Raw genomic sequence first — 25,432 nt, forward strand, 5'->3', positions numbered from 1 at the left:
CCAGGAGACTTCCACCATCTTACCCTGTTCCTTCCCTCAGCTGTCGCTGCTACTCGAGACTAAAGGCAAGCATCCCAAAGATCACGAGTTGGAAGAGCCAGAGGGGAAAAAAAATTGGCTTACAATGGTTTAGACAAGGTAGGCCAGAAGCTGGCTTGGTGAGGTTGGAAGAAAGACATGTGATATATTGGGGGGGCAGTTTAGATAAAACTAGGAGCTAAGGTGCAGAGAAGCTCTGAAATGACCACCTGCTGCGATGGTCCTGAGCAGACATTGGCCTGTCTCTTGACCATACATTCCTTTCTCTTTTTCCAGGTTAGGCCCTGACACCCCGTCCCCTCAAGTCCTTTTGCCCTTGCCTTCGTCCTCTTGAGGCCATGCCCCTGGCCCGCAGCCTGTCAGTGACCTCCCTATCTGGGTTAGAGGACTGGGAAGATGAACTCGACCTGGACAACGCCATTCTTTTCGAAGTGGCTTGGGAGGTGGCCAATAAAGGTACGTGGTGACTATTTTTAAAGAAGATCTTAGGAAAGTGATCAGGTTTCAAAAGTTGGAGCAGGAGAGTGTTTGGGACCCAGAAGGCCTGAATGTCTTTTCTTGCAGGAAAGAGGCAGAGAACAGGTTCAACAGAGCTATTTGCAAGCCACAGGGTGAGATATACTGAAAGAACTGAGGACCAGAATTCAGGTATCACCTGGGAATGGAGTATATAGGACCAGGGACTTATCTGATTGCTGGTCAAAGGCTCTGTTGGATTAGCAGGTAGAGATGAACTAGGCCCTAGTCAACCAGTGCCTGGGCAACCCATTGAACTGTGAAGGGCATGGTGTGGAGGCAAAAGATTTTGAGAAACAGGTTGTCCATCCTTCTTTAAAAATGATCGACTGGCATGTTGAATGTTAGACAAAAGGTGGTTGAATTCAAAGATCCTCATTTGGGGCAATGAATATCTTGTAATGTTGCAATTTCTTCCAGCAACATTGCTCAGCAGTTTAGGAGATCTCTTAGCCCTTTCCCCCTCCCTTTGCTGTTCTCAGATCCTCCCATCCATAAATCTTTCATATTTGGGTTAGTGCTGTCTTCGATGACAAGCAGATACAGTACCCTTTTATAGTGAATATTTCCAGGGCAGTCCACTTCAGCAGGCTGCTGTCACCATGTATTCATTGAGAAGATCCCCTGCTGGAATCAGCTACTACAGGTCTCCTGGGCATTTAAGGCACTGAGATTCCAAGGACAGTATTTCAGGCTGCCTTTCCCTGTAGTAACTTCGACTGTGTCAAAGAACAACAAGAAGAACGCTATGTTCCTTAAAAAAGGATGGGGATTCCTGGTAATTCTGAATATTTGCCAATACTACCATAGAGCTGTTCTCATGTGCTTGCTTAAGGACGTAGCCACTTTTGAAGTTCTAGCTCACTTGGCTTGAATTTTGAACCTCTGCTGTGCATACTCCAGCTATACTCTTGATATGTACTCAATACTATATAATGTACATGAAATACATACAACCTCTCTTCCACAACCTCCACTGCATAAGAAAATTTTTGAAATGTTATTCATTCTTTGAGAAGATGCATCCCTGTTTAAATACTCACCTTCAGACCGAGGTAACTGCTTTGAACAGCAGATGGCTGATGGACAGAATCTTCCCTGTCTAATGTCCCTGCCATATAATAATAAAAACATTTTAATGTATTAAACTTTATACTACCAGGTACTAGAGTACCAATCACCATATATATGCAGGATGTAGGATATCCAGGGACGAATCCATCACCTATTCGTCCCTGGGGGAGCTGGGGGTGTTGACGACCGACAGGAAGCTCTGGCGTGGGCTGGTCCATGAAGTCACGAAGAGTCGGAAGCGGCTGAACGAATAAACAACAACAAACAGGATAGCCAGGCTCCTGTTTAGATAGCCAGGCTTCCAGTTCTCACAATGGCAGCAGAAAACTTTTTTTGCACGCGACTCAGTCTTGACTCCTGGTGATTGCCTCGACAAGTCCTTGCATTTTCCTGGCAACATTTTTTGGAAGTGGTTTGCTATTGTGTTATTCCTAGGACTGAGAGGATGACTGGCCTATGTTACCCATCTAGCTTCTTGCCTAAATCAGGATTAGAACTCATGATCTACAACAAACTGTTCCAGAATTGTTGGTGCCAGCACAGAGCCTGGTGGATAAGGGTTATAGACTAGAATGATGTAGCAAATCCCACCAAGTGCAGTGAGTTTCACTTCCAAAGAGTTTGTGCTGTAATTTTTGCAAAAGAGAGTTGGGTCCTGAGTGGCCTTTGTGTGAATGTAGGTACATATGTAGACACACATCTGAATTATATAGCTATTAGATGTTTAAATACAGCATTGCACTTTAAACATTTTAGCAGGGAATTTGTGAGAATGAACTTGTCAGAAAAATATTCTAGCCAACCACTTGTATCTTCCACAAAATGTTGCAGTGTGGAATGCTGCTGTTTAAGATTTTAGCCCCTCTATTTCATACATTTCCTCTGTTTTTCATCTACCTTCCCAGAAAACTATCAGCATACTGGGCTTTCCCCACAAGTGATTTTTCTACAGTTTATTTTTTTAATCTGCATATCTCAGGGTATTTCCCTGAATTTACCATAGGTATTACCTTTTTCTTGTCAATGGGTGGCATCAAAGACCAACAGAGATGATGGTCTTTGTTAGAATGCCAAATGAGCAGCCACTCAGGGCCATTTCTGCCTCTGAATAAGGTCGCTGCCTCAGCTGCAGGTTGCTCCCTCAGATATTACTATCTGCATGTTTTGTGGCCTCTCCTGTGTCCCTGATTATAGTTTGCAGGACTCTCACACAGCTTGTGTTCAAGTAAGCAAGTAAGAATGAAGAGGCATATTTTTCTTTGCCTCCAGCAAGATCATTTATTGAGAAGCCTTGCATCTTCTAAACATGTTGCAGATACATCACTATACAGTACATTCATTATGGAATGCAATATGCAAAATCTTGGGTGTATGATGCAGGCACCAGGGGAGAAAAGGGACAGAGTTCAACTTATTGCTGATTTTTTTCCCTCTGGACCTTTAATTGACAACTGACTGCAGCTCCAAGATGAGGCTTGGCCTACGGCAGTGCCCTGGGATCTCTAGGTGAGATGCCTGCATTTACCTAGCTCTAAAATGCCTTAGCAAAGCATGGTGCTTGCAATTCATGTGTGGTAGGAAGGCCAGCCTGACCTGGTGGGAAACATCCCCTGATTTTTGAAGGAAGCATTAAAAAAAATAATCCTCTTGGGTGTTGTTGTTGTCTTTGTTTGTTTGATAAAGAAGAAAGAAGGGGCATTCTGTTGAGGATGTGTTGTCACTAGACTGGATGTCTGATATTCTAGCTCTAATCTGATCTACTTGGAAAAGAGGGGAAAAAAGTGTTAATCTGCAGACTAACTTGTTCCCTTGCAGGGATGCTCTTCCCATTTCACAAAATGTTTTTTTCAATTTTTTTCAGAAGTTGCTTTCTGCCTGTCACCAGCACTACAACAGTCAATCTCACTTGCTTCTAAGGACAGGAGTAGTGAAAAGGCCTTAAGGCAACTTAAGTAAATATAAATATATTTATTTTTATCATCTGTATATTTCAACTTTCCCTGAGCTCTCCAAGAAGCTTACTTGGGGATTTTCCTTAATTTTGTGCCTACATCAAGAACCCTATGAAGTAGGCTGGCTGGAGCATATAAGTGCAATTCCAGCCAAGAAGATATGGCAGCAAAACCTGAATTATTAAGATAATTTTTTTATCTAGATCAATCCAGGTAAAGGTCTCATAAATCTTGGGAGGATAGCATACTAGATGAAAGATTAATTTGTCTGGACGAGAGAGTTGCATCATTTGAGGGCAACCAGCTTCTGATGCTTGAAGGCAGCAGCCCAAGAAAGGTCTCTGAAGAAGAATTTAATCTGTTCTTTTTTTACTGTTATGCTGTTGGAGTGCTTGACATCTTATGGACTTTGAGTGGGCAGATTCCTGCTTTGAGTTGCTTGCAATCTAAAAGCTAGTATACTGGAACCAACAGAGGAAGGGGCGAGTAGTGAAGCAATCAGGAAGCAAAATATGGTTGTTTCTAAGGCACGTGCTTACTTTTTGTGACAGGGTGAGTTATGGAAGAGTAACACGGGTGACTCCTTGATATTTGGGAGACTTGATTAATATTTTCTGGAGGAATGGTTAGGCTTGCAGTGGAACAATGTGCTGTGATTTGAGTTAGCTCAAGATTTTCTTGGATTTTTTTTCCTCAGGAGAGTGGTATTTTTCCTTTTTTGCTATGTTAAATCTATTTTAGATTTAATAGCAGGAAACTTCTTCTCAATGATACATTTGGGGGAGGTTTGCAGGGGCACAGAAAAGGATTTCAGAAGCTACGGATTGCCCATCCTTTCAGCAAGGTATCTGTCCTGATTACCAGGAAACACACTGAGACAATGACTTGGTCTCTAATATTTATTACTAGTACTTAACAAGAATCCTAACAAACTGAGGAAGCGTGGGAAAAACCCAGCCATATAAACCCCAAAGGTTAAGGCGGTCCCGATCTGTGTCTCTTTGAATGGCTGAACAGTTCCTCAGTGCTACGCATGCGCTTAACAGTCTGGGTGGGAGCCCCCTGCTCGCCATCCTTACTCATGACAGTATCAGTGTTAAAGGGTTGTGCCAAGAGCCTCATGGAAAAGCTCTCCATTTTGTTTCCTTGCTTCTGAGAGCAAACCCATTTGCAAAATGCCCGTAACAGTGCCCTCTTCTCTTCCTCTGAGCTAGCTCTTCTGCTGTGATAATGAGAGGATCTCACAAAGAGAATCAGTTCAGTCCATTAAAGGAGCCTTCCCCAGCTAAGGTGTCCAGCAGAAGTATGGACTTCAACTCCTGGAGTTTCCCCAGTGGCAGGGTGACTGTTGTAAATTCTGGGAGAAGTGCACACATATATAGGGCACCCAAATTGGAAAGGCTGCTTACATGACTATTTGGATAAATCCTTCTAAACACACCCAGTTCCTCAGCTCTGAAGACATTACTGTTTCTCACGATTCAAAACCTTCGCCTCTAGGCACAGTCCAAGCTCTGTTCGGTTTCGTTGCAAAGTTTCAAGTTCTTGTATTCTGCAGTGCCATTTCCTAGTCACTCTTCCCTCATAGAATATTCATGTGAGTGTTTTTTTAAATTACTTTTCCTGGTCAACTCCCTGCTTGGAAGGGGAAGCAAAGAGCCAAGATTCTTAGGCTCCTCAAGAGGAGAGGAGAAGTTAGCTGAGGGAGCCAGGGTCCTTGAGTGAAAAGTAAATACAGTGGTTTGTAAGCGAGGGCTGGGTTTGCATGCTTTCCAGGAAGAAGGCTGGAGTCCAGCCACTTAGAGGAGGTTGAATATATGAACAAAGGTCTTTTCGCTGAGTTGTATAGCGTAAGAGCTATATATATAAGTCCTCAAAAGTCCTTAACCTAATAAAAGGGGCTAAGAACTCTTTTCCTCCTGCAGCAATCTTCTGCTGCTTCTGTGCTGGCTATGGCAGATGACAGCTTGCCTGCTTCCATAATCAATTTGTTTTTCACGTAGGGTGCAGGTATGACAAAACCATGGTTCATTTAGGGGAGTGGTACATCAAGAGTCTTGGTTGGATCATAACACTTCATTTTTGCTTTCTAGTGAATTATTGGTCACTTTGGCTGGTCCTGTCAAGTGTCTCAGAAATAAATGCAGTGTTAAAGTAACAGTGCAAAACAATTGCATGTGAAGCACCGAGTCTAAAAATGGGAGACCTAGACTGAAGAGAGGAAGTATTTTAAAGGCTTGGATGAATAACCAAAATCTTTATCTGGACCAAAAAGATCATAAAGATGGCAGTAGGTGAACCTCTCTGGAAAGTCTGTTTCATAATCAGAGTGCCACCACCACCCAAAGGCCAAATCAATCTCCTTGATACTCTCCTACCACTTTGCTCATTTGGGAGGGTCACACAGAAATAGGACGCCAAAGAAGATAATAAGATTTGGGTATGGAGAATGCAGCCTTCAGGACTTTAAGGTTCAAACCTGTCCTTTAAAAGGAGTCTGGCAACAGACTAGTGGCAGAGATTCTGACAAAGAAGCCCCATGCAATGTGATAAAAATAGGATACGAACACACAGACTCACCAATAACCTTGCAACACTGTACAAATTACATGCAATTTCCAAATTGTTTTTAGAAGACCCCTACATTCAGCTCATTTCAGTTATTGAAAAGCCAACAACAGGCCAATTTTCCATGCATTAATCAAAGTTACCTTTTAAAGCCACATTTAGATCATTAAGAATGCTGAGATTCAGCTTTCTCTACCTTGATCTCCACCTGATAAATGGTGACTACAGTTCCCAGAATTCCTCAGCAGCATGGTTAAGGACATTGGGTTAGCAAAGTCTCCAATAATTTAAGAGGGATTGTGTGAAAAAATATGCTATTTTGTTTGTCCTGGATCCACCGCTGATGAGTTTCACATTTAGAGCATAGGCTGATCAGATACTGAAATCTCTACATTCTAGATTTATTTTAAACATGATTATATAGTTTGTCACATACTCAGGATGAGTAAGCACACCCAGACAATGTAGAAGAATAAACTACATTAAATAAATCCATTAGAGCAACATTACATTGCCCTAAAGCTTCTTGACTGGGGTGGGTGCTCGAAATAATGTATAAGCGTGTAAGTTAAAAACAAATACCATATTTTCTTTTAGTTGGTGGGATCTTCACTGTTATCCAGACGAAAGCCAAGATTACACTGGATGAGTGGGGTGAGAATTACTTCCTGATTGGACCTTACCTGGAATTGAATGTGCGCACACAGGTGGAGCTGATAGAACCCCCCAACCCTGCCATTCGCCGAACCATTGACTCCATGAACACAAAAGGATGTAAAGTAAGACTGCAAGGCGGGGGGAGAAAAAAGTATTTGGGATTTGGGCCTCAGTGGGCTTAATTCTCATAAACAATTCCTTGACTCCATTTGGGGAGGAAGGTGTGTGAGTCAGTGGTGCGCCTAGAACATTCAGTTCAGTTCATGGTAATTCTACTTTAAGAGGAATATCAGGTAGCTGGTGATAGGAAAGAGCTCTATTTTAGGCCTAGGCAGAATGAATTTGCCAGTCAGAAGAGACTGGAGATTGAGAACTTCGTCTTTGAGGAATCTACATAGATACATATCCAGCATGCTGTTTCCTCTTGGAGTAAACCAACATTATGCAAAGCACAGAAAAGGTGTAAAAATTGTAAGCTGAAGAAATTAAGGCATTAAGTAAGAAATCTAGTTCATAGCAACATCCTTCACTATATCTTTCTGTTCTTGCAAACAGTCCTTGCAAGCTATGTGCATGCATCACATTACTTTTTGTTCTTTAAACTGCTCACTCTCTCTTTTTGAGGAGCTCATCAGCTCCATCCAACCACAGCTTTCTTGGTCTTCCTCTGAACACACTCACTCTTCCTTCATATATTTGTTTAGCAATGTGACCCTTATTCATTTCCTCTATATGACCAAAGTACGTCAATGTATATTTTTCATAGTGGTCGCTCCCTTGTATTCGATCCATTCATTCAGCACTCATTGATTCCTGACGTATTAAGTACCCCATTCCCATTACACTGCATTTTTTCTGACATATTCATCTTTCACTTCCATATAAAATGTGGACAGAAACCTATACTTATACACATCCATTTTATGTCTTTCAACAAACGTTCTCATAACAGATCATATACTGTCTGTCTTTCAGCATTAGCACATCTTAAAATTTCTCCATTTTTCTTTATATTTAATAGACATTGTGGACACAACTTCATCTATTTTTTGCCATTTCTGAATAATTTACAATTGTTCACTCCATTTTTGCTATCAAATACAAGTACCTTGATTTCTGATACATTATTTTCAGATCCATACTCTTTTTTACATCATATACTCTAATATTTGCTGGAAATCATCTGTGCACACAAAAATACACGCATATTCACATCCTCACACTATTCATCTGTAATGACATTACAAGCATTATCCATAAATGCATTAAACCATCAAGGGGATGTCACAAATTCTTATTTCCTATTCAGTGTTGAACCATTTGCGAAGAATTCCAGTTATAGCATTCAGCAACCAACTTTCATCTTTCTGCAAAATGTTCCTTCAAACCTATTTACTTTATCATATGCTCCTCTAAATCAAGAAATCCTCATCTTTTTTGCATATCTCAGTCATTTGCTGAAGAGCAGAAATCTGGTCTGCACATCCCCTGCCACACTGCATTTCCCAATTTTTTTCATTGTCACCTCTTGTACTATTTTAATCAAAATTCTGCCAGATACTTTCCCAGGCACATTTATCAACCTGTACCCCATAGTCTTTGATTTACCTTGCTACTTTCCCCTTTGTATAGGATAACAGTAAAGGCACTCTTCCATTCATCAGGCAGTGATGCAGTCTTCACGCTCATGTTGAGCAAGTCACACAGACATTCCATAGGCAAGCCCGTCCATCTTCTGACATTTCCCCAGTTATACTATCTACTCTTGCAGCCTTACCATATATTGAACCACTCTACTCCACAAGGGCAGAGCACTTTTCATGCACATCTGTTGCAGCCTTCCCCTTTCTCTTAGTCTCAGAGACACGCAACTTATTCATTTTTCTCTTTGCATTTTATTATTTCATGTTTTTTACTATTTGCTACTTTTTACGTTCCTAGTTACAATCTTCCATAATCCTGAGTCATCATCAGATGGGCCCGTGTATATTGATCTCCGTGATCCACAAGGATTTGATCAGGCTTTCAGATAATACTTTTTAGTAAGATAGAGAAGGTGTAGACCATGTTTCCATGTTAGTCACACTGTGCCACATGTATCCTGCTTACAGTGTGGAAATCCCTGGTCAGTTTTGCCCTATGTTGGCTAGTCTAACGTAGAAATTTCCTTGTAGGCCAACATAGTGTTGCCTGTATTCCACCAACCAGGAGATTCTTGCAGTGTATTGACACATACATACATCTGGAGATATTATGAGGTTTCCAAATGTCATAATATCTCAGCAATCTCACCCTGAAATCTTGTGAAGTCTTGCATGAGAATGCTGCAATTGTGCAAGATTTCCACAGTGTTTAAAATCATTATTTTAATTCAGTTTGGAAGGTCTGTGGACACCTTTTGAGGTGCTACTATATGAACATTTTGAAATAACTCTTCTAAAGTTCATTTGTTCCTTTTTCAAATTAGTTTTCCTTTTTTCCTTTAGAAACTTTAGAACTTTAGAAACTTTTGCAATAGAACCATTTTGATACATTAAAAATTACCGGTCTTTATAGACAAGAAGCCAAAAAGAAATTACTCTTAGCTAAATTTATTAAATGGGACCTCCATGAATGGGCAGTGCATGTTAGAAACTAGGCCAGACTATGAGAGAGTTGGAAGCCCTGTTTGAAGACTTCTTGGAAGTATCAGCCTCCCCGTAGCCAGCAAAGGTGCCTTGGTCTTTTTCAGTAGGACCATTTGCAGCAGAACACCTACAACCACTTGGGGAGAAGCTGTGGAGGTCACAGTTGTCCTGCCAGCTCTCTTTGCAGGACCAGGACTGTGGAGGTTCTGGCCAGGTGAAGGCACCCTACAGAGATTTTAATCATCTTCTCCCTCAGTGTAAAAGGAACATTGCTGTGGAGCGGCAGGCCATCACCAGTGGGGTGACTCCAGAAGTTTCTGCCCATTGGTGGGCCAACCTGTTCATCTTTACGTATGAACATCAGGAGCAACTTGGGGTTCCAACAGGGGAGGATTAGAAATAAATGCTCATGGCCACTGAAGATCATTCTAATGCAAGGCTTTTTTTTTTTACTGGAGATTACTTTTTCTCTCCCCAAGGTATGGCATGAACACAGAGATTTTTTTCCTCCTAGCTCCTGAAAAATACGTTTTTAGGAGATCTGAGGTAAAGGCAAAAATAAGTATGTTGAGCTTAGTAGCAGCTTAATCTGTCAGCTGTAGAATAAATCTTCAGACTTTGTGCAGGCAATACAGTAAGCCAAAGGCTGCCAGCCCTATTTTAATCGGAGATGACAAGGATTGAAGCTGGGACTTCCTGTGTGCAGAGGGAATGAGAGCCCTGTCATTGGGTAACAGCTTGCAAAGTTGCATTGCTGTGATGCAGCCCACAAATGTGGGGAATATTTGCATGGGAAAGTATCTTCCTTCAGGCTGTAGGTGTAGAGGAAAGGGGAAATCTGTGGTCTTCTAAAGTTGCTAAACTCCAGTTCTCATCCATGCCAACCAGCATCACCACACGAATGAGAATGAGGGGAGTTGTGATCCACAACTGCTAAAGGGTCCAGGGAGTCTCATGTCTGCTTTAAAGTCACTGAAATGCTGCTGAGCAAAAGATTTGCGCTGTGAGGTTTTTGTGCCAACTACAATATCTATAAGCAAGTCTTGCCAGAAATACCTTAAAATATTAAGATAATGCCGGGTGCCTTTCCACTGTTCACAAAACGTCTACTCTCTTGCAGGGTGTCATCTGTGTCCACTTTAATGATAATCTAGTATGACTTGTCTTATCTCCATGATTTATTGAGTGGCATTGTACAAGTGCAAGTAGCCATATTTGCTCTCATTCCCTTCCCACAAGGAAGTAAAACCAAGCAGACAGGGAGGACATATTGGTGGGACTCACCCATCATTCTAACACAATTGGTTTGTTGGGGCATCGCATGATATATAAAGCCAACTTTGTGCTCCATGGTTTATGACTTAGACAAGCTCTCTTGCACTAGTGATAAACTAGTTTGTTAAACAATGGCAGAATGCAGCCACTGTGACAACCAAACCCAGGGTGATGGTTTACAGCTCCCAAAGGTAGGAGTATAAACCTGTCACAGATTTGTGTACTGTTCATCCAATCAGCCAGGAATTCTGGTTTATCTTTACATATAAGTAATGTTTCCAAATTGGGTACAATAGCAAAGATACTACGCTCAGCTCCCTGATGAAGCCAGTACTGCACTGCCACCCAAAATAGGTACAAGCAAGCAGGAAAACATTGGTATAAAAACAAATTCAAGTGTATGCTGGAACCATTGCATATAGATATTAACTATTTCCAATACGGAATGTACTTATAGGATACATTCAAGGAGCCCTTCGTTTTTACTTGATTTTTCTATTTTAGCCATCCATCCTAACCCCATTTCAGAGCAGAAGGTTATTTTGGGTTGCCCAGGAAAAAAACAACACCAGGCAAGTGACCTTTTATAAAGTGGAGATGAGGTAACATGAACCAGAGGCTAAAATTAGAGATATACACACACTTGGTACACATAGCGCTGCACACTTTGGCATGTGAAATGAGTGGAGAGGGGGTGATGATGTAATGAGTTAAAGAAGAGGCAGGTCTGAGAGATGGAGGAGAGAGTGTTCTGGGTTAGAATGGTGACAATTTACAGGGTCCGCTGGAAAGGAGGGGAATTTGAAGGTTAAGAATAAGTTACTGGGACATTTCATCATTCTGGAGGTCTGCAAAATTTGAAGTGCAGAAGTCATGACCTTGCATGTACAGATCATATATCAAATGTATACCTAAATAGTTTAACCTAAGAAGTTTATTCTTCCATAATTCAGTTGATACTCTAATTTTATTTATTAAACAAATTTTTACGGCCACCCAACTCACACATAGTGACTCTGGGTGGCTTACAAGATTAAAAACCAATAAAACCTCTGTGGTGGAAACAAGCATACTCTAAACTAGCCATTTAATCAGCTCCGCATCGGCCTGGGCTCCCCAGGCCCACTGACAGAACCATGTCTTCAGAGCCTTCTGGAAAAACATCAAAGTGGGACAATCTTATCTCTGGGGGATGATAATCATGTGAGGTTTGGCCCTTCAATCATTTCAATTTCCACAGAAAAATAAGGAGCATATTTCTAGCACACAAAACAAAAGACAGGGAAGTTTGAACCTATAAATGGTTAGGGTTGAAAACTCAGATGACGTAAGGTAGAATTATATACAGGATTTCCTTATATAGCGTCCCCTTCTTTCCTCATAGTTCTATTCCTTGCTCCAATGCTTATCTTTTTTGCTGTACAAAGTCTGCTGATTTCATCATTCCTTGGACTTTTTGTTCCTGAAATTGTAAAATGTGTGTTCTTTCAAGAATCTCAGAGACAAAATACTTGTGCATCATTCTGAAACATAACATCATAAATGTGGACGTTATTAAATTGGGGATGAGACTTGTTTAATTGAGCACTGACCTTTACAATCCATGCTTTGTTGGTTGTGTTTTACAGGAGATCTAAGAGGATGTCAGTTCTAACCTCTCCTGTTCATTAATCTACTGTTTCTAACTTCCATCTAGGTTTACTTTGGTCGCTGGCTTATTGAGGGGGGACCATATGTGATTCTCATTGATATTGGGGCAACTGCTTGGAGCTTGGATCGCTGGAAGACTGAATTGTGGGAAAGCTGTTCCATTGGGATTCCCTGGTATGACCGAGAGGCCAATGATGCTGTCCTGTTTGGCTTCCTCACAGCCTGGTTTCTAGGGGAGGTAAGGGAATATGTTTCTACCAGAAAACTTCCGCTCTTCCTATCCCCCAACATACTTCTCTTCACTCTCTTTTTGTGCTTCTTGTACAGTTTGCTGCACAATGTGAAGAAGAAAAGCCATTCATCATTGGTCATTTCCATGAGTGGTTGGCTGGCGTTGGCCTCTTCCTCTGTCGGATCCGGAAGCTTCCAATAGCTACCATCTTCACCACCCATGCCACCCTGCTTGGCCGTTACCTGTGCGCTGGCAGTGTGGACTTCTACAACAACCTACAGAATGTGAGTCTTCTAATGGCTAGGATTGGACATTGACTGGTGGGTGGTGTGTGAGACTATGGGATCCAAGAACAAAGGGAAGAAATGGGGAGCTCTAACTTGTCCAGTGTATCTCCTGCTTTGGCCCTTCTACTGAGTGCTTTGGGCTGCTCCAGGGAATAAGAGCTTTTCTTTCAGCCACCCTCAGTTCTGTATCAGGAGACTCAAGTTCTTATCTTCCCACCTCCCAAAGTTCCTGCACAGGAGGTAGCAATGTAGCGCCTTTAAAATTCCTTGTAGATGTCCAGTGATGGCTCTGCAAATTAAACAGAGATAAAAAAGCGGCTTCAATCTCACGAGGTTTTCTGTTCTTATAGGAGATCAGAGCGCAAGATTCCAGAGTGATTTTATTTTTAATTAAGAGGACAAATTCTTGTCTGAGCTTGTGCCTGAAGGGATTGCTGACTCTTATCCTAGTGGCTTTCCATTCAAGTCCTTAGCATGTAAATCAAAATTCTAGAAAATCAGAGGCATTTTTCCTTAAGGAGGCAGTGGTCAAAGAAATCACATTTACCCAGCCCTTAAGTAATATTTTTACTGCATGGAAAATGTGATTCACTGCTCCTCTCCACTCCTCTCCACTATGTTATGACACCTGCTGTCAGCACCTGCTCATTCAAGCAAGGCTTGGAGGTTTTTATGATCAGTCCACACCTCAAAGGGACAAAGGGCACCTTCCAAGAGATGCCTCCAGTGTGTAAGAGCAGTTTTTACAGCAAAAGCCTCTTTTTCCCAAATTGGCCAATTGCGCTCAGCATCAGAAAACTTGCGTGATAGATAGCACAAAGACGAGGAAAACCTGTTTCATCCTTTTGCACTAAAACTGCCCCAATAGCTGAGTCAGAAGCATCAGCTTGCATAATAAAAGGGCGAGTTGGGTCTGGGTGGGCAAGAATAGGTTCACGGGTGAAAAGCAGTTTCAAATTGTCAAAAGCTGCTTGACAGTCAGAAGACCGTGTAAGTTTGGCTCCAGGGGAGGTAACTTTGCGGGTTTCCCCCCTCCCCCTGGTTTTATAATAAGTCAGTGAGAGGTAAAGCAATTTGAGCAAATTGGGGTATAAAATTTCGATAATGGTTGGCGAAACTGAGAAAATTTTGAAGTTGGCGGCGGGTGCGTGGGGGTGATCATAAAAACCAAAACAAAACAAACCCCTTTACACTCCAACTTCACACACACCCTCCCATCCTGCAACCTTTGAGAATGACACCACGGAGATGCCCTGATAAGGGTTTCTGTGAAACCTTTGATCAGGGGATCTGACACCTGCAGTGATTAGTGTTTTGGAAATATGTTTACCGAAGTGTCTTGAATAGCCATTGGGCAGTACCTGTAACATAGTGGGGGATGAATACAGTAATAAGCCCTTTTGATTTTGCAGTGATTTATTTTCTTCAATGAGAATGATCTCATTTTCCACAGATACAGTTAGGCATCTTTTCCCAACCAGGCTATACTGACTAGGGATGATAACATCCCTAGTCCATCTGGTAGGCATATTTAGTGCAACAGCAGTAAAGATGTGAGGATTAAAATTTGGGAAGAATAGAAATGAAATAGATGGAACTGCATTTAGGAGAGGAAACATGAGAAGAGTTTCATAAAGAAAAAATGTAGAGCTAAGTTCCTAGGATCTTGGAAATCAGCCTTGAGACTAGACTACTGGATTGAAATGTCCTTTGTTCAACCTTCAAGATACTAATGTAGTTCACTCCTAAAACTATATTTTTTCTCTCTCTTACTCCTTGCAGTTCTGAGTTTTGTAAGATGTTTAATGTACTTTGTCTTGTCCCACCTCAGTTTAATGTGGACAAGGAGGCTGGAGACCGGCAAATCTACCATCGTTATTGTATGGAGCGAGCTGCTGTCCACTGCACACATGTTTTTAGCACAGTTTCTCAGATCACAGCTGTAGAAGCTGAACATCTGTTAAAACGAAAACCTGGTGAGTGGCCTTAAGAGCTAAAGGATTGCTGTGCATGACAAGATCCAACCCAGTCTAAGTCTTCTGTGAATTGTAAAAGCTTACAGAATAATATTAGAAGGAAATCAATTGCTTTGTGTAGAATGTAGATTCTTGAGTGTTTTAGTGCTTCTTAATTAAAGTTTCTAGTTCTTAGACCAGTGTTTCTCAACCTTGGCAGTTTTAAGATATGTGGACTTCAACTTCCAGAATTCCCCAGCCAGTCTTTGCTGGCTGGGGAATTCTGGGATTTGAAGTCCACACATCTTAAAATTGCCAAGGCTGAGAAACACTACCTTAGGCAATACTAATTAGACTGTTGGTATAAATCCTATATTGCAGCTTGATGTTTAATCTCTGTCTCAGAAGGAATGTCCCAATGTAAAACAGTTGTTTTAAAATTCATTTAAAAAATTCTTAAAAGTATTTTTCATGTTACTGTGTACTGTGGATTTTTGATTGCATCCAAGGATTTTTTTTTTCCTTAAGAACCAGCCTGTTGGGGAAGTACACTCACCACCTTTTGTTCAGAATGAAGAGAGGGACGTAGGGAGGGGAGAATTTCTATTCTTGCTTGCAGCCAGGAATAGTAGTTCTGATTGGCTGGCTCCCTGTGATGTCACAAGGCCACCCCCATTCCTTCTCCTTGGGGTTTGCTTTACCCCACCCACTTCTATACATTGAATCAATTGCTATCAAATGCATTGGTCAATTGTAATTCCAAGGATGGCTGAGGAAGCTCGATGCAGTTGGGAAAACACCTGCTATGACTTGTGCGTGTTTTTCGCACCTATCTTTGCAGCTTGGGTAGATTCAGAACCTTAAAGTACCAAAACTCCCTGCTCTTTTAAAAACCTGTCTCCATATGCATTCCATATCCAGATATTGTGACTCCCAACGGTCTGAATGTCAAGAAGTTCTCTGCTATGCATGAATTCCAAAACCTCCATGCCCAGAGCAAAGCTCGTATTCAGGAATTTGTCCGGGGCCATTTCTATGGGTGAGTTATCATGAGCCTCGCTAGTGTTGTATAATTAAAATAGTTTGTCCTAGGAAGTTGAGTTTCTAGGAAAAGACTGAAGCCAGTAGTGATAAATGATGGAGGAAGTATATTCATGAGTTAAAAACAAGTTACTGTTTGTGCTTCATTCATCTTCCATAATTTTGTTGTCTTAGCAGACCTTCAAGGTGAAAAGTGAAAGCATAGGGCTCTTTCCTTGAAAAGAGGCAGGTGCACTCTTTCAGTTTTTTTCTCGATGGCATCAAATATGTAAAAGTGGGAGCTGCAGGACCATCTTCGGCAGAGACAAGAACGCGTGGGCTCAGTTTTGGTCTCCGCTCTTCTGGCTAAATGAGTTTCCTTTCTCTATGTCGAGAAAGAGATGCAACTTTGTCAGCGTACAAAAAGGGAACGTTGGAGGAGGGAGTGAGCTCCCACAGGAAAGGCAGGATATAAATTAATGAAATAATAGACAATAAATGATGTTAACCACATTCAAAGAGGAGTAGGAGAAATGAGCAGACGTTTCTACTTGAGGCTGGCAAAGCCAGAGAGTGGGGTATAGAAAAATTTTCCAGGGTTCATGTGAGAGGAAAATCATTTGTTATTCAAGAAGAATAGGTTTCCGAACGGCTAAATAAAGAGGTTGCTTTCTTATCCAGGTTGCAAGCATCTGTGCATTAATGGAAATCAGACACTGCATTAGAAATAAATTTCGTTCAATCCAGCAAGATGTCCCTTGCATATTTAGTGCTGGCCTCCAGAAATGATTTCAGCATTTAAGTTTTACAGCCATTCTTCCCATATTTTGGCCTCATATTTTCATGCTTTGCACATATTCCTGAGAAAATTATCTGTGGATCTGTATGTGTTTCTGTTTAACTCCCCTCATCCATCACAGCTCTTGACATTTTCCCTGCCCTTTCTCCTTATTTTCTCTGTCCGCTCGCCTTTCTGCTTTTATTGCACTGTGAACCTGCAGACTGGGCTCCAACTATTTTTTTTCCCCATTTTGCATTAACGGTTTGCATGATGTGCTTAATAAATAATACCATCATGATTGGAATCCAGGGAGCTGTTAAAATTGTTTCAAAAAAAAAGAAGGATTTATGCCATCTGTGCAGAATGTTATGACGTTGTTTTCCTTCTTATTTATTTGTTTGTCTGTTTGTTTTTCACATTTATATAGCCGCCCATCTCACAAACAAGCGACTGGATGACTAATGCCAGCTGATTGAACTCACATATACATACACTGGCTATTTTGAAATACCGCCCCCCCCACATACACACACATTTCATTTTAAAAGAATTGATTGTGCTGCATGCTGATAGAGAGGACACACAACTATTTAAGGATAAGCGAAATTCACATTGATGCCATCCATAAAAAAGCATTTCCCAGCACTTTACTGGGAAGAGTGCATCTTATTACCAGAAAAGTATGAACGTTGAAGAATAATTCTGTTCTGGTTCATGTAGATTTGGAAAGTGCAAATTTCCTCCACTTCAAAAACTGTGCCAAACTTACCTTGATTCCCTCTCGCTAGGAAGTACAGTAACGTCTGTTGAACATAATGGCACTTGCTTCTTCATATGGGGTAGGATCATGATCCACCTCTCCCCCTGGGTTCACTGAACTATTTTTGCAGTTCTTTGAATGGTGATATAAGCAGCATTGTTATTTCTAATGTATTAGTGTGTCTTTAAAAAGATTATTTAGCCAATTTATCTGTCTTGGCTGTTAAATAACTTAGGCTTCTGGTTTTTCAAGAATCTCTGACCTAGAGCCACCATCACCATCACCCCGTCTTATTCTTCTAGGCATCTGGACTTCAATCTTGACAAAACTATTTTCTTCTTCATCGCTGGACGCTATGAATACTCTAACAAAGGAGCTGACATTTTCTTGGAAGCCCTAGCCAGGCTCAACTACCTGCTGAGGGTGATTAATAAAATCAGGGCTATAATGGAACAAGTTGTGGGAGATGGTGGGTGGGCAATTAGATATGGCTATGTTGAGAGAGCGTGGCCTGCAGCAGTGCTAGGCCCCTGATTGGGCCTTTGGGCATGGCAGCTTCTGATAAGCCTAACAGACTGACATATTTGAGGGGAATCCATGAGTCTGTAGTGGCAGAGGTCATTGTGCATAAACACTGTACTTCTCAAGAGTTAAGGAGCTGTTGCCCAAGGAATCTGGGAGCTTTTTGGATTTCTATTCCTGTTTACATTGTTGTGGAGATGAAATAATGGGATGGGTGAGTACACAGGATGCCTTTGGATGAAAACAAGAAGAATATACTAGAACTATCTCATACTACAAGCTGGCAGGAGTGATAATTGAACCATTCTTCCAAGAATACTCCAGGAAAAGATACTTACTTACAGTAGACTGCCCCAGTCAGACTGACATCTCCTAATCTGTCCAGCTAGGATGTTGTTAGCTATTCTGCCAAGGACTTCTCTCTTCAACCCAGCCTTAGGGGAAATAGAAAGGAAGAGGGGATGTGCTGCATTTCCAATCCAAATAAACTGTAGGTTTTCAGGCCATCCCTACTGCCACCTCCATAAGGAAGCTGCATCTCCTGGGGTTGTATGACAGCCTCATGATTCTTGGAGATCCATGTAGCTCTTACAGGGTCATCCCAGGAACATCCCTGATTCATCCATCTATTCATCCAGTTTTCCTCATCCTTGCCAAGCATAATCTTGTGTTTTCATGGTTTTTAATTCTGTAAGCCACCCGGAGTCACCGTGTGCAAGTTGGGCGGCCTTATAAATCTGTTTAATAAATAAATTAGTGTAGTCACTTTTTCTAGGCCGTTGTCCACTTGCCTGCTTGGAACATGGGAGTGTCTGCTTTCTAAGGAGCACCTCAAGAAAGGAGTCTGTCAGACAAAGGCAAATGACTGATTAGGAAATGGCCACATATCAAAAGGGAGAAAAAAAGATGAATTCTGAAAGCAAAAGATGAATGCAATTGACTAAGCTCTCTTAACATAGGTCAGCTTATCCACTGCTTTTGACCATACTTAAAAGTAGTGATCTTTCATTCCTGGTTTTTGATGGCTTCTCTCTCTGTAGGTGAATGGAAGCCAGATTACAGTTGTAGCATTTTTTATCATGCCAGCTAGGACAAACAATTTCAACGTGGAGACACTGAAAGGCCAGGCCGTCCGCAAGCAGCTCTGGTGAGTTCTCAGGGAGTTCTGGTTCCCACAAATCTGTCCCTTGTAACAGGCTTCCTTAGGAATCAGGCTTTGTAGTGAATGAAACAGAAGTCCATTACACAGGCGTCCTGATCAGGAAATTCAAACCGTCCATACAAGTTCACACTGCTTTTGGAAAGAACGTGCAGATATAAGGAAAAATCACTCCAATGTCATAGTTTGTTCTCTAACTAGATGTGCAAATTAGAGGATTGCAAAGGACAAATGGGGGAGGGTAGAATCGTTCTCAGACTTTGTTCAACATAAAGCTTATGATTTTGGCCCAGTCGCTATTACTCAGTCCAACCTATCTCAGAGGGTGAAAGGAATGGGGATAAATCTAGTGACTGAGACACCCCCACCCCCGTAAATTGCTGTGAGATTTCTCAGAAAAGGCAGGATAAAAATGTGCCAGGAAAGATTCCCATAATTCTCACCCAATTTGGCCTTCAGCTGTGCAGGCTAGGAGTTACGACAGTCCAAGTCCAATCTGTCCTGAGGGCCTCAGAACAGGGAAGGTCACTCCATACCTGAAGAAACACTTAGGCTGAGATAGTCTTCCTCTTTTCTCCAGCCTGCTAGATCTCATTTAAATCTCTCTAGGGAGAAAGTCCAAAAGTCACTGGAAGCCTTTGTTCTTAATCCTTGATTCAGAAGCATTCAAGGAACCCCAGCTTCTGTTGCAAACTATAATTTCTTCCTCCCTACCCCCCCCCTTTTTTTTTTTTAACTCTAGGGACACAGCCAATGCAGTGAAGGAGAAGTTTGGCAAAAAACTGTACGAGTCCCTCCTCGTGTAAGTCTCCTAGGAGAAAACGAGAAAAAATATGATAAAGTGTTGAGCATCTGGGAATGGGCTCCTGGGTTCCCTGGCTACAGTGGATGGGAACTTAGAGACCTTCTCCTTCTCTTTGCCTTTTATGTTCTGAGAAATCTTAATTCTCATATAAGCCTATCTCAGAAACCTTGGTTCTGCTATAAAACTAGAATATGCATCCGAGTGAAAAGCAGTAAATGTAATTCATATGTTTCCCCATTAATCACTGCCTGCCTGCTCTTCTAACTCAGGGGGAACCTTCCTGACATGAACAAAATGTTGGACAAAGAGGATTTCACAATGATGAAGAGAGCCATCTTTGCCACTCAGGTATTGGGACATGAGGAAAACAAGTCTTGAAGAAATTTGGTCAGAGTGTCTGTACATGAAGGATGGGTTGCAATTAGGCTGAGGGTCCCTTAGAAGGACGTGCAGCTAGACGAGTAGGAGCAGAGGATTCTGGAGCCTGGATCCAAAAGCCTGGATTGTAGGTTGCTCTCATTCAGCCCTCCCCAGCCTGGCTGTGTGGACTTCCAACTCTCAGGACTGTCAGCAATGGCCATGCTGGTTCTGGAGATAGAAAAGACTTGTGATTGAAGCAACGTTGGAACAGAGATGGTGACTGCATAGAAGGATGTTGGATTGGTGTTCCTTAATTAAGATATCTTAGTTTACTGGAGCTTGTTTTATAAAAATGAAAAGATGAACACTGCTTGGGGTTTGGGGAGGGGGAAGGATCTTATGTTTTGTATGAAAGAACATTTAATCACAGCTCCCTTCCTCTCCCTGTCTGGAATTGTACAGCTCAGCCACTGCTTTACCATCTCAGTGAAGGCTGCGCTAAGTAGGAAATAAGCCAGGGTATTCCAAGATAAGGTCAAGAATGCCACACGGATGTGCATGGAGAAAGGAGATGTGCCTTTCTTTCCAGGGCTTCTGCATGAAACAGGGAAGAAGAATAAGATACTCCAGAGATACGGATGGTGCCCACTCTCCTGGGATTCCTTCCGGAAGGCCTAAGACCTGGCTCAGTTCCCAGGCCTGGTGTAGTGTGTCTGGAAAGCCCATATCGTGCTTTTTGTTGGTCTGGTTGTTTTTAATCTGGGCTGCTGTTTCTTTCATGTGTTTCTTAACTATTTTCAATTGGTTTTTTTGATATTGTAAGCCACCCAAAGTGGCCATAAGAAATGAGATTGAGTAAACATTGAGAATGTAGGATTCCCAGTGGCGAGTTCTGTACATGCCCCCAAACACATTTCATACATTCTGTGTTTAGACCAGGAAATCCACATTCTTCACACAGAAAATAATATGTAAATATGAGTGAGTGAGTGAGAGAGAAAGAGAGAGAGAGATTATCTTTCAATATAAAGAGATTCCTTCAGATAACCATAATGTATTTTCCTGCCAGCTTTATAAAGAAGGAGGCAAAGCAGGGAAAACGTAGAAGCACTCTTGGGTTCAGTTTAATGCGTGGATTACAGGCTTTGCTTCTCTTCCAGACTTAAGGTTTTAAACCCAAGCTCTTAACATCTGTCTGGATTTTTCTCTCCAATCAGCGCCATTCTTTCCCCCCAATCTGTACTCACAACATGCTGGACGATTCCACCGACCCTATTCTCAACACCATTCGGCGCATTGGTCTCTTTAACAGCAGTGCCGACCGTGTCAAGGTGAGTGAGGGATGCCTGTCCATCCCACAGAGGTGAGATATTTGGGAGGGATATTTGCACTATTTTAAAAAGCTAGGATCTTTAAGGTGATGTTGGAAATTATAATATTTAGTGGCTGATTTTATCGGGGTAATTTTTCTCCTTTAACAGTCCTGTTTAAGTTTTATTTTTTCTTGGGAATCTAGAAGTTCTTGTTTTTAGTAATCCAAAATGATTGAAGGAAAGAATGCTGGTTTGAAAGCAATTCTGAATTCCCTATGCTGGTATTTTTTGAATTCATGTACTTTTCCTTTAGTCTTGGTGTTCTATAGACATCCTGACCAATAATAAGAATTTTAGTGGATGCAGTTTAGATATATGTCCAGTGTGCTTTAAATGCTTTATTAAAATTGTGGGTATATGGCCATATTTTACTATTTTTATTGTTGCCGTGGTATTTTTTTCTTTTCACCTTTTTGTTTTCTTCCTAAAACAAAGTTAGTTATCTGTTTATCATGGGATCTTTGTTTTTTTAGTTTGCTTTTTAACAGCTTATTTCCATGAAATATATTATTAAAAAAGGATCCTGTTTTATCGAAATCTCCTCCAAAGCCATCAGTTGAATGCTAGTGGCATAAACTTTAATCAGCTATCTTGTGCATCCATAAGGATCAAATGCAATATATATCTTTAAGGAGGGCTTTGCCTATAGGTTACCAAACTTGTCATCAGTATATCATTATTGTGTTTTTATGGATTTTTTATTATGTAAACCACTAGGAGTCAGTTCTTGAGTCTGAGAGTGTATGAACAAATAGAATATCCCTCGCTTCCTCCCTCCCTCCCCCTTTTCTTCCCCCCCAGGTCATCTTCCATCCAGAATTTCTGTCTTCCACTAGTCCTTTGCTTCCAGTTGACTATGAAGAATTTGTTAGAGGCTGCCATTTGGGGGTGTTCCCTTCCTATTATGAGCCATGGGGCTACACTCCAGGTAGGTGTGCTGTAGGGGCAGCCTTATGGGTACTGGCAGGCTTATGGATACTGTACCCCCATTGCACCTGGTACTGAAAATAAACCCTAGTATTTCTGTGATCAGAAACTGGCAGTGCAGATGGATACCAATGGGGAGGAAGTATTGATTACAGGGTTCTGCTGACTTTGATGACATTTATGTGAATTTCAGGATTTATTTTTTTGCATAATTAGTGGTGTATAACAGTGAGCAGTTTAACAGCAAGAAAAGAAGAAATATGGAAAATTGGAGGAGCAGTAGGAAATGAGATCATCTGGGAGAGTATTCAGAGAAAGGGGCAGAATTACATTTTGACAACCTGCATTTCTTTCAGCTAGTTTGGCCTAGTGGTTAAGGCTCCGGGCTAGAAACCAGGAGGCTGTGAGTTCCAGTCCCACCTTAGGCATGAAAGCTGGCTGGGTGACCTTGGGCCAGTCACTGTCTCTCAGCCCAACACCTGACAGGGTTGCTGTTGTGGGGAAAAGAGGAGGAAGAAGGAGTATTTGGTATGTTTGCTGCCTTGAGTTATTTATAAAAATAATAAAGGCAGGATAGAGAATGAATGAATGAATGAATGAATGAATGAATGAATGAATGAATGAATGAATGATGAAACTGAAATTTCCAGATAATCTCCCCAACTATAGGCTCTTTGGAATAAGGCAAATTCATAAATATTTGGCTATACTTTAATTTGTTGAGTTTCTGTTTATAAACAGAGGCCAAATATATATATATATATATAGTAACATGTTGCAAGATTGCACCAGGTATGTTATGCACATAATTCCAAGTTGTTAGTCCTGAGGCCTAGTAACTTTGCTTTCTAAAAATGATGGAAGAAAAAGAGCCAGGATGGTCAGTTCTTGAATTCTTCATCTGAAATCCATTTATTTCAGTGTAATTTGTTGTTGGTTTGGCCCACTGCAACCTGTAAGGCCTTTTTTAGCCATATGTTTTCCCACATAATTCCATGAGTACTTTCCTAAGTGATGGCTTTTCCTTCATTTTTTGATTTAAGGAGACAGGACTGTTAGAAATAATGGAGGTGTATGTTTTATACACAATTTCACATTTTTATTTTAACCTGCTGTCACTTAAGCAAAGAAAGCCTGTTCAGAATGAATAATATGACATTAAAATGCATTGGAAATACACACGTGGGGGCAATAATAAAACACCGTAGTAGATTGCTACTGTTTTTAGCCAGCTATGCTGCCCTGTTCCAGGTTATTCCATGTCATTTCCTCCTCCCCCAGGACCCAGTCAGCTTTCCCTGCCAAGTGTGCGCTATTGTATGTTGGTAGTGCTGCTTTGGCTAGAAAAGGATGAACACTCACCTCTGAACCTCAGTAATGGAAGAGATGATAGAAACAACATTGCATTGTGAATCATTGCTGAAATGGAGTGGTGGGGTAAATGCCAATAGTGAGGAAAGCACAGCTTCTTGTAATGCCTGAAACAAAGTTATGTTGATAATTCTGAACAGAACCATAATAAGAACAGTTAATATGTAAATAATATCTTTAAGGAGTAGAAAGCGTACTGAATGACCAGAGATAAGTAGGCTGCACGGTAAATTCCTGAGATGGTGCATATCCCTGGGGCTTAATCCCTCCATGCCCTCAAATCACCTCTCTTTTATTCTCCAGCTGAATGCACCGTCATGGGCATCCCCAGCATTTCCACCAACCTCTCTGGCTTTGGCTGCTTTATGGAGGAACACATAGCAGATCCATCTGCCTACGGTTGGTATCCCCTGGGGACACCTGGGGACAGGGATCGGCACAGTGGGAGTGCAGGCAATCCTTATCCAACCACAGGAGCATACCTCTAGTTGGATCTTGAGAAAATAATTTGGGTGGGTAGATCAACCTGTCTGTTTCTAGAGGAAAAAAATAGGGAGAAATGACCTAGGATGATTGCATCCTACCTGTTCTAGTCCAGACTTAGCTGATTAAAGCAAGGTGTATTAGGGCATATTGGAGCAAGAATTCAAAGATCAGTGGGTTCCAGTTGGAGAAGACTGAGCAATTTGAATCCTACTGTATGTGGCAGAGCGTCATAAAGGCAGGTGTGTACTGTGTGTATCTAAACATTTTCCATTATATTATTCTCTTGCATCTCTGGCAACAGCTGCTCAATTGGGCCTAAGAAAGTCAGCCTTGCCTTCCTTTGGTCAATTGTTAGCTCTCTTTATTGGATCAAGGCGATGCAGGTCCTCTGACAGCTTTCTGGTTCCCACCAGGGATCTACATCTTGGACAGACGTTTCCGGGGCTTGGATGAGTCGTGCACACAGTTGACCTCTTTCCTCTACAGCTTCTGCCAGCAGTCACGGAGGCAGCGCATCATCCAGCGAAACCGCACGGAGAGGCTCTCTGATCTCTTGGACTGGAAATATCTGGGAAGGGTGAGCTTTATCTGCACAGTGAGGTGCAATTGTGATAGTCCTTCTCCTCTGCTCTTTGGCATTTCATCTGCTTGGTTTCCTTCACGTGTTGTGATTCCCTTGTTTGCCCCCAGAGGGTGTATGTAGGGATTGCCTACCCTAATAGACTCAGACTCACAAGCAGGAACGTAATGATATCTGATTTATTAAAGAATAGTATGCAAATACAGAGAAAGCTGAGAATGAGCAAAAGCGCGCCAAATACAAACTAAAAACCCTCGGCTCAAACGTAATCCCTCCCCTCGCCCTGCCGTTGCAAACTCCCCCCACCCCCCCGGTGCTGGTAACCGTTTCTGCCGATGTCCTGGGAAAGGAACCTTGAACACACGAGATAACCCAAACACATTCCAATCCAGCTGCTAACATGTAACAATCCCACGAGATGGAATCCTCCTCCCCTCCCAGACGAAACCCGCATCA

The 25,432-nt window shown here is 41.7% G+C and overlaps 1 protein-coding gene across 1 annotated transcript in view; it reads left to right on the forward strand.

The window, feature by feature from the left end:
• Positions 1–295: 295 nt before the first annotated feature.
• The window catches only part of GYS1 (glycogen synthase 1), a 37,045-nt gene continuing 11,908 nt past the window's right edge, over positions 296–25,432 (forward strand). Inside the window, exons 1-14 of the mRNA XM_063301128.1 lie at positions 296–495; positions 6,747–6,928; positions 12,405–12,596; positions 12,686–12,874; positions 14,709–14,853; positions 15,754–15,871; positions 17,696–17,816; positions 18,956–19,062; positions 19,817–19,876; positions 20,149–20,227; positions 21,457–21,570; positions 22,414–22,540; positions 24,214–24,309; positions 24,810–24,973. Of these exons, the coding sequence (XP_063157198.1) occupies positions 378–495; positions 6,747–6,928; positions 12,405–12,596; positions 12,686–12,874; positions 14,709–14,853; positions 15,754–15,871; positions 17,696–17,816; positions 18,956–19,062; positions 19,817–19,876; positions 20,149–20,227; positions 21,457–21,570; positions 22,414–22,540; positions 24,214–24,309; positions 24,810–24,973 (1,812 nt within the window). The 5' untranslated portion in view covers positions 296–377. The remainder of the gene's footprint in view (positions 496–6,746; positions 6,929–12,404; positions 12,597–12,685; positions 12,875–14,708; positions 14,854–15,753; positions 15,872–17,695; positions 17,817–18,955; positions 19,063–19,816; positions 19,877–20,148; positions 20,228–21,456; positions 21,571–22,413; positions 22,541–24,213; positions 24,310–24,809; positions 24,974–25,432) is intronic.

Source organism: Candoia aspera, chromosome 4 (assembly GCF_035149785.1).
Source record: "Candoia aspera isolate rCanAsp1 chromosome 4, rCanAsp1.hap2, whole genome shotgun sequence".
Classification (NCBI taxonomy): Eukaryota; Metazoa; Chordata; class Lepidosauria; order Squamata; family Boidae; genus Candoia; species Candoia aspera.